We start from the raw sequence: 18,107 nt of genomic DNA, 5'->3' as shown, positions 1-18,107 counted from the left end.
GGCAGGTTCAAACTGCAAAATAGGTCACCCATATCAGATTCAACACCCTTAACACATTAGAATTCTAAATATCAATTTCTTCATATTGTACAACACGCGAGAAATGGATTACACCAACATTGTGCTTTCATCATTATGGGTAAATTGTTTACCGTGTGAACAAACCCTTTACGGTTGCTCATATGAAATTCATAGGTAAACTGTGTGCCGCTATATGGTGACTCCGTATTCTCCCTAAGAAGTATAGAATACATCCGTAATAAGGCATGCAAATAAAGATGCCACAATTCTTTTGCTTCTGAATTGATTCCTTAAGAAAAAAACAGAACCTTACAGGCACAAGTATGAGCACACAGAATTCTATGGGCCCCATATTAAAAGTTTGTACCATAGGGATCCCTAATAATGCTGTGTGCATCATGCCTAAATATGTGCATCCAGCTCTAACTGCTGAAAGTTGTTACAGAGATTTTAGAGCAGTTGTCCAATTATTAAGTGTTATTGCAATATGATTTAGCATTAAAAATGTATTTGTTTTGTAGTTTACCTTATGTTACAAAAATGCTCCAATTGCGAGATAGTCTCTTTACTTCATTATAATGGCGCCCCCTGGTGTTCAATCTATATAGTAATGTTCATGCCCTCTTACTGAGCTGAATGAGGGAGGACGCACATGCTCAGTGCTACTCTCCAACTCGTCACCACCCAAGAGAAAATGCCTTCTCTGCTTGTCAGTAAAAAACATAGAGAAGCTTTTATTCAGATACACATCTTGTAGTGTGGATGGAAACTCACACCATAAGAAACACCAGAAAGCCAAAAGCCTCCATACAGCACTGCTTACATACAGCATTAAGCTCTCCCCTCACTGTGTGTAAGCTGCAGGCTCTCCCTCTTCTTCAGTCATATAGGGTTGGGCTCTCCCTCTAAAAAGACATGAAATGGGGGCGTTTGTAAAGCTTCTCCTAGAAAGGTGGTAGAGGCAGTGAAAACAGAAGGATCTGCCTATACAAGCTATGACAGGGAGGGGGAGGAGATGCAGCAGAAAGGATATATCCCCTGAGCTGCCAGCATGGAGAAAATCTAGCAGAGCAATTGGAGAAATGAATGGAGAGATCTCTGGATTCTTGTAAGATACAGGGCTGGTGTAGCTTTATTAGAAAGAGATGGTCATGCACTAGTGTGCCTAATACTAGAAGCCTTAGGGCCCATTCACACGAACGTTAATAACGTTCATGTGATGCGCATATAAATCACGTGCAGCATACGGACCCATTGATTTTTATGGGGCCGTTCACACAGAAAGAGTCTGCTGCGTGAAACTCACTGCATGTCCTATATTGGTGCGTATTCACGCACCTACGCTCCCACTGAAGTCAATAAGTGCGTGAAAACCATGCACTGCACACAGATGCACACCCGTGTGCGGTGCGTGATTTGCGCATCAATTAGATTGAAAAAAACTAAATAAAAATGAAGTGCTTTGCAAGTGCGTTATTAACGCGTGCCACTCGCAAAGCACACTGATGCATACGCAACACACACGTACCAGATTCACATGCGTTTTTCATGCGCGTGAATCTGATACGCTCGTGTGAATGTAGCCTAAAGAATATATCTGAGCTTTTGTTAGATTTGCTGGAACCTGCTAAGCCTGTCATTTTATTTAATCCTCACTGGTTCTTAGAGATTCATTTTCAAGGGACCTCTAAAATGAATAATTTAACCTAATGAAAATCTAACAGCAATCTAAGCGTTAACAAAATTATGCGCCCATGGTACAAATTTTCCAATAAACACCATCTCCACTTTAACATTTGTTCATGACTGGCATACAAAATAAGTCTACAGCATGTCCTGGCATTTTAATACTGTATGTGACATACAGTGGAAAAGCATTAGGGTCACAGCAGTGGCAAATGTGACTGGTCCTACTTTTAACAATAGAAAAGCAGCAGGACACAGCCATGACAGTGCCCATACCAATAGTGAAGGTGCCACCACTGGGGACCAAACACTGCTAGTTGTTTTTGAAATAGCTTTCCAAGTATAGTACATTCTAATAGGGTATAACATCAGTCATAGCGTAGCAGCTAATAATAACTACTTATAACTTTGTATAAACTGGTTTGTGGGTTCTCTTAGGCTGGATTCACACGAGCATGTTCGATCCGTAAAGAACGTAACGTATTTCGGCCGCAAGTCCCGGACCGAACACACTGCAGGGAGCCGGGCTCCTACCATCATAGTTATTTACGTCGCCAGGAGTCCCTGCCTCGCTGCTGGACAATTGTCCTGTACTATAATCAGTACGGGACAGTAGTTCCACGGAGAGGCAGGGACTCCTAGCGTCATACATAACTATGATGGTAGGAGCCCAGCTCCCTGCACTGTGTTCGGTCCGGGACTTGAGGACGAAATACGTTCCATCCTTTACGGACCGAACATGCTCGTGTGAATCCAGCCTGACAACCACAAACTACAAACGATTTACCCTATTACACAGCTTTTTCCTTGTACTATCTATAGCTATCAATCGGTTTGTAAATACTTAATAACAAGAGCTGAATAGAAGTTGCCCAATAAGATCACTTGAAAACAATGAGTTCTAAGTGTGCTTATATAATGTATGATAAATTGGGATTTCCAATTATATTATTTAAAGTGTAACTAAACCTTCAAACTTCTGACATGTCAGAAGATTGGATCTGCGGGGGTTTGAGCCCTGAGACCCACACCGATCGCTAGAACAAAGCGGCAAAAACGTTCAGGTGAGTGCTGAGCCGCTTCATTTCTGTTCAGCTTTTTTCGGAAAGCCGATGTAGAGGTGTACGGGCTCATAGACTTTTTATTGAGTCCGTACACTGTTACATCGGATTTCCGAGAAAAGCCAATCAGAAACCAAGCGGCTCATCACTCACCCAAGCGCTTCTGCCACTTTGTTCTAGCGATCGGTGGGGATCTCAGTGCTCGAACCCCCACCGATCAAACCTTCTGACATGTCAGAAGTTTTTTGAAAGTGTAGTTACGCTTTAAGCAAATCAAAAAGTTAAAATGGGATATTTGTATATTCACCAATCTAAAAATATTTACTTTAATAACATTCAGCTGCATGGTGTGCAGTATAACAACCCTCATTCGAATAACAAGGTCTGCTGCTACTTCACTTTCTATGGCATTAAAAAATAAAATAATTCCTGTCTACAAATGTCTCCATTTCTGTGCAGCCCTCAGTAAAAGAAGTACTTATGAGGCCATCGGATCACAACAGCGGAACACAAAGACCACACAAATCCTGGCTTTCGAGTGTGTGTATATATATATATATATATATATATATATACACATATACACACACACACACATATATATATATGTATATACACACACACACACACACACACTTAATCCAAAGTCTGTGTAAAACAAAATATCAGAATATTGGTTGCCAGTTTAGAAAAACATTTTTATATACCCTATTAAGGAATTAATAGGGGGGGGGGGGGTCCTTGTATTCAGGCTCTTCATCTCTTGGCCAGATTGGAGAGCAGTTGCAAAGAGCACCTCTGATTCTGGAGGACCTGTCCTGTATTACACAGACAACCCATTGGTATGAAAGGGCATTGTGTAATGTTTTACCTCCCCTATGGTGGCGCTGCAGTGAAATTAAACACTTTGGTCCCCTACATACTGCAGATTTTGTTGCAATTTCTGCAACTGAAAATCTGTTCCATTTATCTGAATGGGATTGTTTTACTGCGGTTTGGATTTCTGAAACAAAATCTGCTGCATGTATAAGAAGCCTTACTGCAAGGTTTTCCCAGAGACTACAGCTGATCGCAGAGAAAAACCTATGATCAGCTCATTGTTAAAAGGGGTTATGGCAGAATACAATAAACTAGCAGATATTCATTCCCTGAAGTGCCCCCTGCGACACTACAGATGTTCCGTTTTTCACTGCTTTAGTCACGGAAGCTCCTGCAGCGGTCACTAGCTATTCATTGGTCACGTGCCGCTGCTGACCTCAGTGGTCACATGCAGTCCATGGCAGCATCTAGCTGAGGCAAGTGACAAGCTGCAGTGGCACATTACCACTGCAGAAGCTTCTAGCACTGGAGTGGCAGGGGGTGCCCATCTGCGAATAGATGTTATTCCATACCCTGCCCTGCTACAGACTTCAAAAAGTCCCAGATAACCCTTTTAAGGGACCCTGCTAACAAGTATGGATTGTCTAAAGCGAAGTACCCCCTTAGAAAGCGGTGCACCCATAATACTTGAAAAACAATATTGGCTGTTTGATAAAGAGAATTTGCTTTTGAAAGTCACATTTAGTAAACAAAACCATCCCTGTGTTTTCCAATTTAAATATTTTAGTAAAAACAAAGCTAAAACAAAATCATTCAAGATTTTACCAACAATAAAGACACAAAGCTCTGAAAATGGTTTGGATGCAGTAAGATGCCCCTGGAGCACATACATGTAATAGCATAGGCAGGGAGAAAAGGAAACACAGCCCATCGGGCGTTGACTCTTCGGTACACACAGTATGATTCAGCAGTGATGCTCTGCTCATTTTACTCAATGGAGTATTAAATAAGTGTCAAACATTGGTAGCACTTTCACTGCCTGTCGACCACACAGGTTTAGTCAAGAATTATCAGGATTTTGCAAAAAGCACAATCAGATGGAACCTAGTAAAGAGATGTAATGCGAAGATTTAAGCATGGGATGAATATTTAGTATTCATGTAAAACTAGGTTTATCGGAATAATGTTTCCAACCAAAAAGGAATGCAATGTCTATCTGCTAATAGGCATGGCAGACAATGGCGTTGCAAGACTATCACCAAAGCCCTTCTTGGCCAATGTGGGCCAGTCATCTTAAATATCAAAGCATGTTCATGCTCTATCGAATAGCCATTTCTTGAATGTCAAAAATGTAAGATTCTGTATGTGACCATCTTAAAATGGACTGTTCTGTTTGGCACAAACGCAAACTGCATTTATTCTCAGTCTGACAAAATAACTATAAATTAAATGATTTACGGGTACCGTAGCAAGATGCGTTTGCATTGAAGGTGCAAACGTATTGGGGGGGGGGGGGGGGGATATTTTTCAATGGCTATACTACAGTATTATGGCGTAAAATAGTCTCAAATTATGGTGCACACCATATTAGTGCAATAATTAGGTGGCATAAAACGTCAAAGAGTCACTATGGCACGGTTTAAAAAAAGTGGGCTGGTCTTACACCTCTTTCACACAACCGAGTTCGGGCCGTCAAAAACGGTCCGTGTGTCGGCCGCATTTCCCAGCCCGACCACGTTACAGGTGAACGGGACTCCTGCTATCAGACATTTATGATGCTAGGAGTCTCTGCCTCCCAAGGAACTGCTGTTCCGTACAGAGCAAAATTATACAGTACGGAACAGCAGTTCCGTGGGGAGTCAGAGAGTATCGTAAAATGTCTATAATGCCAGGAGTCCCGTTCACCTGTACCGTGGTCGGGCCGGGAAATGCGGCCGACACATGGACCGTTTTTCACGACACAAACTCGGTCGTGTACAACTCTACTTAGTGTAAGAGGGTGGGTCTACCCGTGGCCCAACAAATTTACTATAATTTACGCCAGAATCTGGCATTACTTATTGCGGAAATCTACACCAGTTTGTAGCTGCTGTAGATTTCCCTTTCTGCCACAAAAGACACCCAGAGATTCACTCTTAATTTTTTAAGAGACGTGCACCTTTTTATAATTAGGCAAATTTTTCTCCAGTGCGGTTTATATTAAGACTGATGTATGACGCGCCAGTCCTAATAAATTCCCTCCAATGTTTTTTTTTTCTATGCTAAAAAAAGGTGACGGCTTTGCCATTGTACGTTTCTAGTTTAATGAACAATATGATGAAATGCTCTATTAATGTATGTGGTCAACCTTTGGAATCTGTGCACTTCGTGCATGGTTCATTTTCAAGTATAGGTCACCTTTGGCAGCCAGGATGATGATTCCCAGTTGGCTATTAACAGAAGTATGTGAATTAAACCATATTCAGAAGGCAAACGTTTAGTGGCATTGTTGGCAGGTCAGTCAAAGTTAAAGCTTGCAATAAATATATTCTATACAGATGTAAACATGAATGGATATGTGCAACAATTCATGGGTAACTTCTGAATTTGGCTTTTCAAATGGTCATCACTGTTAAGAAAATGCTAAGAAATAAAAGAAAAAGGGTGTATATATAAATATTGATGCATATATGTATAACAAGATACACACAAAAAGGGCTGACTGGATTGTCTGCAAGTTCATGTCTGCCGTTATGTTTCTATCAAACGAAAACACACATTCTACATTGAAGGGGTTGACGGGTATCAGAATAAAAGGGTCTGCTTTTTCCCCCAGAAGTAGAGCCAGACTTGTCCATGGACTGTGTCTGGTATTTCAGCACAGACCCACTTACGTAAAGCGTGGTGCGGTCTTTTTTTTTTTTTTTTCTAATCCCAGACAACTCCTTTAAGGTGTCATATCCAACACAAAAAAAAACTAAGAGTGGTTGTTTTTTTTCTTTTCTTTTAACACACTGCATTTTGTTGAATTTCACAGCTCTTTCTGGTAACGTGTAGTCATCTTAATATGTATTCATAAGTCTAATTGAGATGTACACCCCTGTTAAACTAATATAATAAAATGAAGTTTTGTATGGTCAAATAATACGCTTATTGAAAAAGGTTTTAAAACCTATAAAAAACACAAACTTTGTTTTCATATTTAAAAGGGTTTAGGATGTGCTTTCTTTCTCCTAGGAGTTCAACAACATACATTTTCTGAACACGCATGGCCTTGAGGGTTGTAGAACTGTTGTGCGCTCAGGATTATAATCCTTTATTGAAGTAAACTCTCTCTAGGCCCGGACTGTTTTCTTTAATTTGTGCTTGCAGTTCAGGCTCCAGTCGGGACACAGACATTGAGCTATATAAAAAGTAAAAAGATGAACAAAGTAAGTGTAACTTTATAGACTCAGCAGGAAACAAAGACAATGGAGTCATCTCAATGGTGGAATCGTGCAACAAATTGGTCACTAGCAGGAACAAAAGACCTCAAAATAAGGAAAGTTGGAAAATAGAGGATAGGGTATAACAGTAGGCACTAAACAGCAGCACAAGGTATACCTATATGTCTATTATACTGACCCATAGGTACTCTGTGTACCACCGTAAATGCTCTGTGCACACAGCTTTGCTGCAATCATGCATGAGGACATACAATGCTATGACTATCTTGGCTGGTTTCATTTTATAGTTCAGTGTGAGACCCTATATGTAGTGAAGTACCACACCCACTGCTACGTGTAAAATTCAGGCAAATGTAGCCAACCTTGGGCTTGAAAGACTGCAGTTTTTCACGCCCGAGATGCACCCGTGCGGGATGTGTTATCACGCATCCCCCATAGACTACAGTCTATGAAAGGATGCGTGAAGCACAAAAAAATAGGACATGTCCCATTTTTTCACAGACCCTTCACACGCTCGGTTGAAACAACGGTCATGTAAATGGCCCCATTGAAGCACAGGAGTCCGTGTGATGGCTGTTGTTTTAACGGGCGCCACACGGACTACATAAACGCTCATCTGAATGAGCCCTAACATGCAAGTTTGTGGAGGAGAACCGCTGTCGGAAGAACAGTTCAAGTGTGTAGCCCGCTTAAATTAATATTCAAGCTTGTTCACGTCATTCCAAGAAGACTGTTCCAATAAGAAAGTGTTAAGAATGAATCTTACCTATTTTGGGGAAATAATGCACAGCAGAGTGGTGTTGCAAATACCAAGCTGAAAAAAAAAAAATAAAAAAAAAAAAATTTAATTAAAGCAAAGATAAAAACTTAAGACATTTAAAGGCTAAGTACACCTTTAAAAACAATTTTGTTGTTTTAATAAAAAGGTCTGTGTTTGATGCAACTTTCTAATTACTTTTTATTAAAAATAATTTTTACCTTTTTGAGATACAGCTGTTTTGTATCCTGTATACAGAGCAGCTGTATCTTGCGCTGAGACCTAAATCCATCAGGTCAGCGGCACTGACAGGTTCAGTGTCACCGAGTCCGGAGTCTCTGATGCGCATGATCCACCTGTTATTGACCACATCTAAGTTATGAATGATAACAGCTCGATCCTGAATCGGTCAGTCCCGCAGACCTGACAAATACAGGTTTCATCGCTAGATACAGCTGCGGTATATACGGGATACAAAGCTGTAGCTAGAAAGTTGAACCAAACACATTGAAAACATTTTTTTAATTAAATAGAAATGTCTATCAAAGGTGTATAAAGTCTTTAAACATGTTCTCTCCGAATTTTCAGAGAACATTAGAATCGCCAAATAATTTAAAAATCTGCTGCTAACCTTTAGGGCCTGTTCACATCAGCATTCGGTCTCCATTGATGGGTTCAGTCAGACCTTTGCGCCGAAGGTCTGGCGGAACCCATCAACGGAAGCCGAACGCTGATGAGAGCAGGCCCTTATATCAAGGTGAAAATACCACAAATACTTACCAGAATCCCACTATTCCTACTTGTATAGGAGCACTCATCAATGGAAAGCGCTAAAAACAAAAAGAAGTTAAAGTGTGTATGAGACATGAAGGCCTGCAAGCTTAAAATCACCAATATACATAGAACAATTTGGTAATATTACCTTGAGGAAAGCTTTCTTTTCTAAACTATTCATTATAAATGGAGGAATCGCTGTAAATAAAAAAATTTGAAAAAATTACAATTTCTTTCTCAGTAACAATCCCTTTTACGATAACATGGACATCAAAAGGATACAAGAGCTATCACTCCTAGAAGCCTCCTAATACTATATTGTTAATTATAACAGAAATCTCTAACATTTATAAACGTATAGATCAACCGTGTAGGGTAAAGATGATCTACACACAATACTTGCAGTGATCTTGTCTGGGTAACCTAAAGACTGTGACTTGACGTCTAATATCCACCTGTTTTAAACCCTTAAAACCTTCCTGACGCAGCCATTGTTAATTTTTACCTCCACACCTTCCAAAAGCTATAATTTTTAATCTCGTCGTCGACATAGCCGTATGAGGGCTTTATTTTATATTTTCCAGGACGAGTTGTAGTTTTTATGGAACGATTGAATGTACCAAATAATATACTAAGGTCTAAAAAATCACAGCAATTCCTCTATAGTTTGGTGGGTTCTCCTTTTTACGGTGTTCACCCTGCAGTAAAACTTACATTTAGGCCTTATTTACACAAACGCGTTTTACGTCGCACGGGCCTATGTTAGTGAATGGGGCTGTCCAGACAGTCCGTGATTTTCACGCAGCGTATGTCCGCTGCGTAAAACTCACGACATGTCCTATACTTGGTAGTTTTTCGCGCATCACTCATCCATTGAAGTCAATGGGTGTGTGATAATCACGCGCGGCACATGGAAGCACTTCCGTGTGTCGCGCGGGATTCGCGCAACAGTAGATAAAGAAATGAAGGAAAAAATAAAAGCACTTCCTTCATTTTTTTCTTTAGTGAAAATCACGCAGCCAACACTGATGACACACGGAAGTGCAACGCGCGCAAAACGCACACGCTCGTGTCATTCCGGCCTTACTTTGTTCAACGGGTCATTACAATTACACCGATACCAAATTTATGTTTTTTTCCTTTACTACTTTTACTAAATAAAAACTGTTTAAAAAAAAAAAAAGAAGGGTTTTGAGACCTATAACTTTATTTTTGAGTCGATGTAGCGGTGTAGACTTGATTCTTGCATAGCGAGCGGTTGTCTTTATTAACCACTTGACGCATTATCAAAAATGTACGCGATCAGCATCATAGGGAAGTATGGAGCGCTCTACATACACTGCGAGTTTCAACTGACACTCGGGACTAACGGCTGGGAACAGAGATAGCGCTGTTCCTAGCCGTTCAACCCCTCAAATGCTGCGGTTAAATCGCAACTGCAACATCTAAAGCGTTGCAAAGAGGGGGCCGCCCCCTTCAACAGCTCATCGGCGCCACCACACTACGATCGGGGGAGAACCGGTGGTTATCATGGCAGCCCAGGGGCCTAATGAAGGCCCCAAGGTTTGCCTTTTGTGTGCATCTGTTAAGTTGTGTCTCTGGCACGGCTTAACAGAAGCCTGTGAAAGTGACAATACAAATTAGTATTGCAGTATATTATACCAGCGATCTGATGATTGCTGGTTCAAGTGCCTTAGAGGGACTATTAAAATGTGTGTAAAAAAAAAAAGAAAAAGTTATTATTAGTAGTAAAAAAAATGAAAAAAAAAAAATTAAAAAAGAAAAAAAAAAAAAGGTAATGTAAATAAACAAAATTGGTATTGCTGCGTCCGTAAGTCTGAACTATTACAATATACCATTATTTAACTCAGTGAATGCCAAAAAAACAACAAATGTAAAAACGCCAAAAATCGCTGTTTTTTGGTCACCTTAGTTCGCAAAAAATGTAATAAAAAGTGATCAAAAAGAGTTATATGTGACAAAAGATAAAATCTACAGCTTGCCCCACAAAAAAATAATCCCTCACACCGCTCAATCCACAGAAAAATAAAAAAAGTTATGGCTCTCAGAATGTGGTGAAACAAAACAAAATTTATTTCAACAAAAAGTTTTTTTTTAAAGTAATAAGAAAACCTATATAAATTTAGTATCACCGTAATTGTATTGAGCCGCCGAATAAAGTGAAGTTGTCATTTTTACTGCATGGTAAAAGACGTAAAATCAAAAGTAGGAATTTAACTTTTTTTTACATTTTCAGCGCGCAAAGGATGTTTTTTCAGTTTCCCAGTACATTGTAAATGGTGCCATTAGAAACTACAACTCCTCCCGCAAACAATAAGTCCTCAAACCACTATTGACACAGAAACAAAAAAGTTGTGCCCTTGGAACGCGGGGAGTGAAAACTGAAAATGAAAAAAAATGGCTCGGTCCTTAAGGGGTTAATACTATTTTGTGGTACAGGCGACTTTTGATTACTTTTTTTGGAAGGCAAACAATTTTAGTTAAAAAAAAAAACAGAAATATATGCTGTTTACCATATGGGATAATAACATTATATTGTAATAGTTCAGACTTTACCCCCTTAAACGCATTGTCACGTACATGATAAGCGGTGAAGGGAAGTTTGGAGCGGGCTCACGGGCTGAGCTCGTTCCATACTTAGCGGGTGATGGCTGTGTAATACAGCAGACACCTCGCTGCAACAGATGACTTTGATTTTGCCCGTTTAACCTCTTAGATGCCGCTGTCAATCACGACAGCAGCATCTAAGGCACTAGAAAGAGAGGGGCGATTCGTCAGCCGTCCCACGATTCGATTGCGGGGTGCCGATGGTTGACATGGCAGCCTGGGGGCCTAATGAAGGCCCCCAGTTCTGCCATCTTTGTACTCCTTTGAAGCTCTGCCTCCGGCAGGGCTTTGTACGAAACTGTCAGAATATATATTGCAACACATTGCAGTATATGGTACATTAAATGGGGCCATGAAAAACGAATAGTTCGTTCGCAAAAAAAATAAAAGCGCTCACAGGGCAACGTTGAAGGAAAAATAAAAAAGGTTTTGGCTTTTGGAAGACACGAGGAAAAAACAAAATGAAGAAACTAAAATTGGCTTGTCATTAAGGGGTTAATGGACATGGCCAGACCAATTATGTTTATTTTTCTAATTGTTTTCATTACTTTAGAAGAAAAAAATAAAAAAATAATATATATATATATATATTCTTTTTTTTCACTTTTAATATTTTTTTTCTATTTTCCTAAAAACTATGTTTACATTATTTTTATTCAAACTGGGAACTTGAACATGCGATTGTTGGGTCACTTGCATAATACACTGCAATAATTATGTTATTTGGAGCGATGTGGTGACAGTGGGGCCCTCCTCTTACGGCTTAGATGCCGCAGTCGATATTGAAGCGCTTAAACGGACTGGATCGGTGTTATTTTCTGATCCTGGCCCTTAGAGTGATGTGTCAGCCATAATATACAGCCGAGACCAGCTCCATACTACCCCCCCTTCCAAATATGACGTACATGTACGTCAAAAGTCGGGAAGGAGACAGTTTATTTTGCCTTCAAATTGAGACTTCGGGCAAATTTTTAGTAAAGTAAAAATATTTCGTTACTAGGGTCAGTTAACACACAAGGTAATTTTTACACTCTGGTCCTTCAAAATCCATGTTTAGAAGGTGTTCTGTACACTACAGATCCATGGCTCCACAGGCGGTAACTACTTCTGTAGATTACGGGGCTGTACAGGAGACCATGCCAAAACTATGCCCCCCTCCCCGACATCCCTCATTGCTCTGCAGCAATTGGCTGAAGTAGCAACACTTAAGACTACCCACCCCCTGCATGCACTCTGAACATAATACTCGGAGCTCTCTGCACCTTTTCAGCTACTTCGCGTTTTTCACCAGAAGATAGGGTATCAACAGTTAACAAGAGCATGTTCATGAAATACGCACCCATGCCTGGAGCAGCCATGAGGATCCTAGAGATGACCACCTGAGTGATGGCTTGTTTAGCAGCATTGGCAGATTCACCAATCCGGTTTCCATTCTCATCTGTGACAGGAATGCCATATTTCAATTCCCTGTGATATGTAAAACAAAAATGATAATTTTTATGGCCATTCCATCTAGAGTGAAACAAAGTTCATTCTTCAATTTTAATGTTCGGCACAAGCATTTTTTATTTTTGCACATCCTATTTTAGATGTATAATCTTTTTTAAAACAACATAAACACCCGCGCTACTTCCTCACAATCTGAGGTGTTGAAAAAAACCTGCACAATAGAATAACAGTAATCTGCCAACCATGAAAGTAGGTTTACAAGTAAAAAAAAAAGAAAAAAAGAAGAATAACTATTGCCACAATGATGGCCTCTGAGTACAGACTATATCACTTAGCACCCCTGATCCGTAGTGCAGGATCCAAACGTATACACCGCAAAAATAGGAGCCATCACTTAATATTTAAGTAGGCACTTTATTGCACAAAAACATTAAGTGGATATACAAGTGGACAATCTCACTAACCAGTTTTGTAGATGGTCAGTATCCACAAGCAGACTTTATATTCCTTCCCTTTGTATGTGTAGACTCCGGTCTGGCTTTTCCTAAAGTCTATGATGTTTAAAGAGGCTCTGTCACCAGATTCTCAAATCCCTATCTCCTATTGCATGTGATCGGAGCTGCAATGTAGAGAACAGTAACGTTTGTTTGTTTAAATGTTCATTTTTGGCCAAGTTATGAGCTATTTTATATATATAAAAACACCGAAAAAGGCCATACTTACAAATGGACACAGCCAGGTCAGAAATGCTGATGAAAGGGCGAGCACGTGCTTTAAATAATAATGAGCTTTGAAATGGACAATTGGGCGTGTTTTTTTTCGTATGTCCAACTGGGCGTGTATTGTGTTTTTAACTGGGCGTGTTTACTTGTTTTACTAACTGGGTGTTGTGAATAGAAGTGTATGATGCTGACGAATCAGTGACCAGTCAGCATCATGCACTCCTCTCCATTCATTTACACAGCAGCATCGTTCTTACTAGAACGATGTGCAGCCACATACACAAGTGTCCTGATAGTGAATACACATGACCTCCAGCCTGGACGTCATGTGTATTCAGAATCCTGACACTTCTGAATATTTTCTGTGAGATTCCAGCAAGCCACGCGTAATCTCGCGAGATTACGAGGTAAACGAGATTTTGTTTCCCTTGCTGGAAATCTCACAGAAAAGATTCAGAAGTGTCAGGATTCTGAATACACATGACGTCCAGGCTGGATGATCATGTGTATTCATTATGAGGACACTTGATTAACGTTAATGTCTGTGTACGTGGCAGCACATAGTGTTCTAGTAAGAACGTGATGCTGCTGTGTAAATGAATGGAGATGAGTGCATGATGCTGATTGTCACTGATTCGTCAGCATCATACACTTCTATTCACAACGCCCAGTTAGTAAAACAAGTAAACACGCCCAGTTAATAACACAATACACGCCCAGTTGGACATACTAAAAAAAACACGCCCAGTTGTCCATTTAAAAACATTTGCATATATATAAAATAGCTCATAACTTGGCCAAAAATGAACGTTTATCCAAAAAAAACAAAAAACGTTACTGTTATCTACATTGCAGCGCCGATCACATGCAATAGGAGATAGGGATTTGAGAATCTGGTGACAGAGCCTCTTTAAATAAAGAAAAATCCAACAACTTTCGGCATAGGACATACGCTTAATAAAAGAGAGACTTTATTAAGCGTATGTCCTGGGCTGAAAATTGTAGGATTTTTCTTAACTTAAACACCATAATACCGCCATCCCTGAGGAAGGAAGTTGTTACTTCTGAAATGCATTGGAGCGAGTGTGTCCTGTGCTGTATTCCGTAAAGGCTTGGTACACCAACTAAGCAAACATCTCTATTTTGTACTCAGCACCTAAAGGAACAATGGACTTTCAGAAAAGCCAGACCAGAGTCTGTACATAAAAATGGAAGGAATCAAAAGGCCGCTTGTGGATACTGACCATCTACAGAACAAGTATGTGAAATTGTCCCCTGTAGACTCAACGTTCATTTTATGCAGTAAAGTGCATATTTCCATTTTTTGGTTTGAATTTGTGGTGATAATAGCGCCAATAGTTATTCTTTTTTTTACTAGTAAATTATTATTTTTTGCTTAACCATCTGATAAATGATTGTGCCTTTTATCACCCTGAAAGCACTTAGATAGGCAGTTGTGCTGCATGCCCAATGAACATGTCACACTTGCTGATTAAAAGCTATTTAGTTTACTTGTTGCGAGGGCTGGAATTGTGAGGAAGATAGCAAGCCCCCAAACGAGAGCATTTTTTGTGACTGCTTACAAAACATCCTAATGCTGCTAATATGGGCTGGCACCTGGAGATTACCCAGGAGAGTACATAAATAGAGCGTAAACAGTGCTCTGGTCTGGGTCCAAAATTGTAATTTTTTGCTCTGGTCTAGGGTATGAATTAATTTAGGAGTCTGTATTTATTTAAAGGTATGGTCTAGGGTCTGAATATATATCTAAGAGTCTTAATTAACTTAGGGGTCTGGCCTGAGGGTTGATGCTTCCCTTGTCCCCATTCTGCATTTTCTACTTGCACCCGAGTGGCTGGGTTGTGTGTGTGTGTGTGTGTGTGTGTGTGTGTGTGTGTGTGTGTTACCACTGTTTGTTGAACTACAACTCCTAGTATGCTCTGATCATGTCCGTTCATGCCAGGAGTTGTATGTACTCTCACAGGAATTATGGGTTTATGACCTCACCCTATCCTTCATGGAGATTGTAAATTCTCAGGGCCAGCATATTCTTGTCGGACCCCTGCTTTAAAAAAATTGTATCCACATCCTCAGGAACTATTATTTTTGAGGCATTGCACAGCACTGTAGATACATTAATGGGAACACCTGGCATAGAAGCAGACAGGCAGTTTTTGATGCAGTTTTCTGAGCCAAACTCCAGTAGAAGGTGGGGATGGGCTGGAAGTCTTGGATGGATGGTGAAGAAAGGAAAGAAAACAACTCCAATCAGAGAAGATGTCACCTGTGAGTTACAGGATCTAATTGTTATGTATTCTGCCTATTACTGCATCGAGTGGTGACCAGAGGGGGGAAAAAAACGCAGAGGCACTGCACCACTTTTTCTGCCCCTGCTTGTTGCTAAACTTTGCACTGCTCTTTGCACATTACAACTTTCACCATCAGTATTTTCATTAATAGGGGGTTATACTAAAATATATACACTTTAATTAAAAATGTGGCTGGGCAGAATAGAAGAAGATTAAAAAACAAAAAACTCAGTACCTTTTAAACAGGATGTAAAAACGTAGTGTGAACATAGCCTTATTAACGGTTAGTATTCAGTATGGAACAGATATTGAAGCTGGGATGCCTAAAGAAGAGATGTCTTCTATTGGCTTATTCAGGGAGAGGGGAAACTGAAGGTGACTTAACGATCATTCACCTGTCTTTACCTGTTGAGGTGCCCCATGGCATAGGCCCCTTATGCCTAAAGGAAAATCTCCCTGCTAAAGAGGCATCATTTGATACATCTCAAAGAGTTCCTACAACAATATTTATACCTGTTCAAAACATTATGTATCTTACCGTTGTCTCATTAACGGGATGTTGATACAGTTAGCAGCAGCAACAGCAGCGAAAGGAACAAATCTTCCTATTAGCGGCGAAACATGCTAAAAGAGAAGAGGAAAATGTTAGATATTGCGTTCTGTCAGATCTAAAATAATATACAGGTTGTCTTAACAGTTTGTACTTCCTTTACATAATCCTGTAGAAATATACCATGCGATGCGACACTGAATAATATACATTTTGTCCATTGTAGGTAAAAAAAAAAAAAATAAATTCAAAAATGGGAAACAATTTTCAAGCGAATATTTATATTGCATTTGAAATAGTTCTAGCACACAATATAAGATTTTTTTAAGGTTTACACAATTCAAATTGTAAGTATTAAAAAAACATTGTGATCATATGAACCCACGTTATAAGCAAAGATACATGATAGCAGAAGGTAGAAGAAGTTCTAAAGTGAAGAGTCATTATCTGGAAAATGCCGAATATTAGAAGAGAAGACATTCGGAAAATCTCTAGTAATTTTACCACAGTACATTACGGCAGATTGCTAGAATATGGAATCACTAGCTGATTGGTGGAGATCCATCTGCTTATTGACCAACCAAGCTCTGTGCAGAGGACTGCAACATCACATTATTCATGTGAATACGGGAGAGTTGAAATTGCTGAACATAATCATGTTGAAAACGCCAATGCGAAGAGAAAAAAAAAAGTCAGCTGGAGCCGCTGTGCTTTGCTAGTGATGAGACTTCAATTAGCTTATCGACCAGACTCCGACGATCAGTCAGTGATGGCATATGCGAGCATTGTGCTATTTCATACTGGGGTAAAGTAGATCTTCTTCCACTTCATACTACTGTATAGAATAGAACTAATGGGTTATATTAGTTACACATTAGATATATGTACATTCCCAGCATTTTGCAAAAGGGATGAAAGACACTGCAGAGAAAGAGAGAAAAAAAGTGGCTACACATACAATGCATTTGGAAAGTCTTTAGACCATTTCAATTTTTTTTCACATTTTATGTTGAGGCTTTTTGCCAAAATAAAAAAAAATAGTTTTTCCCCATCATTCTGCAGTCAATACCCATAATGACAAAGTGAAAACAGAATGTTAGAAATCTTTGCTAATTTATTGAAAAGGAAAAACTAAAATATTACATTGACATACCGGTAAATATTCAGACCCTTTACTCAGTACTTAGTTGAAGCATCTTTGGCAGTGATAGCAGCCTCCAGTCTTCTTGGGTATGATGCCACAAGGTTTGAACACCTGGATTTGGGGATTTTCTGCCATTCTACAGGTCTCTCCAGAGATGTTCGATTGGATTTAAGTCAGGGCTCTGGCTGGGCTACTAAATGACATTCAGAGTTGTCCCTAATCCTCTCCTGTGTTGTCTAGGCTGTGTGCTTAGGGTCATTGTCTTTTTGGAAGTTGAACGTTCGGCCCAGAGCACTCTGGATCAGGTTTTCATTAAGAATATCTCTGTACTTTGCTCCATTCATCTTTCCCTCAACCCTGACCAGTCTTCCCTGTCCTAGCCGCTGAAAAACACCCCCAAAGCAGAATGTTGCCACCACCATGCTTCACTGTAGGGATGGTATTTATGAGCAGTGCCTTGTTTCCTCCAGATATGACGCTTAGAATTGAGGCCAAAAAGTTCAACCTTGTTTTCATCAGACCACAGAATCTTCCTCAAATTCAGAGTCCTTTAGGTGCTTTTTGGAAAACTACAGACAGGCTTTCATGTGTCTTTTATTGAGGAGAGGCTTCATTCTGGCCACTCTGCCATAAAGCCCAGATTGGTGGAGTGCTGCAGTGATGGTTGACCTTCTAGAATTTTTTCCCATCTGCACACAGGATCTTTGGATCTCAGCAAGAGTGACAATTGGGTTCTATGTCATTTCTCTTACCAAGGCCCTT

At 39.9% G+C, this 18,107-nt stretch overlaps 1 protein-coding gene across 1 annotated transcript in view; it reads right to left on the bottom strand.

Moving 5' to 3' along the window:
- Nucleotides 1–2,955: 2,955 nt before the first annotated feature.
- The window catches only part of SFXN1 (sideroflexin 1), a 38,067-nt gene continuing 22,915 nt past the window's right edge, over nt 2,956–18,107 (bottom strand). Inside the window, exons 6-11 of the mRNA XM_075856516.1 lie at nt 16,190–16,275; nt 12,511–12,638; nt 8,692–8,741; nt 8,550–8,599; nt 7,779–7,826; nt 2,956–6,969 (exon numbers count right to left, since the gene is read on the bottom strand). Of these exons, the coding sequence (XP_075712631.1) occupies nt 6,873–6,969; nt 7,779–7,826; nt 8,550–8,599; nt 8,692–8,741; nt 12,511–12,638; nt 16,190–16,275 (459 nt within the window). The 3' untranslated portion in view covers nt 2,956–6,872. The remainder of the gene's footprint in view (nt 6,970–7,778; nt 7,827–8,549; nt 8,600–8,691; nt 8,742–12,510; nt 12,639–16,189; nt 16,276–18,107) is intronic.

The sequence above is a fragment of the Rhinoderma darwinii genome, chromosome 3 (genome assembly GCF_050947455.1).
Source record: "Rhinoderma darwinii isolate aRhiDar2 chromosome 3, aRhiDar2.hap1, whole genome shotgun sequence".
Lineage (NCBI taxonomy): Eukaryota > Metazoa > Chordata > Amphibia > Anura > Rhinodermatidae > Rhinoderma > Rhinoderma darwinii.
The sequence above is the reverse complement of the archived record's forward strand: the minus strand, read 5'-3'. Positions and strand labels throughout refer to the sequence as shown.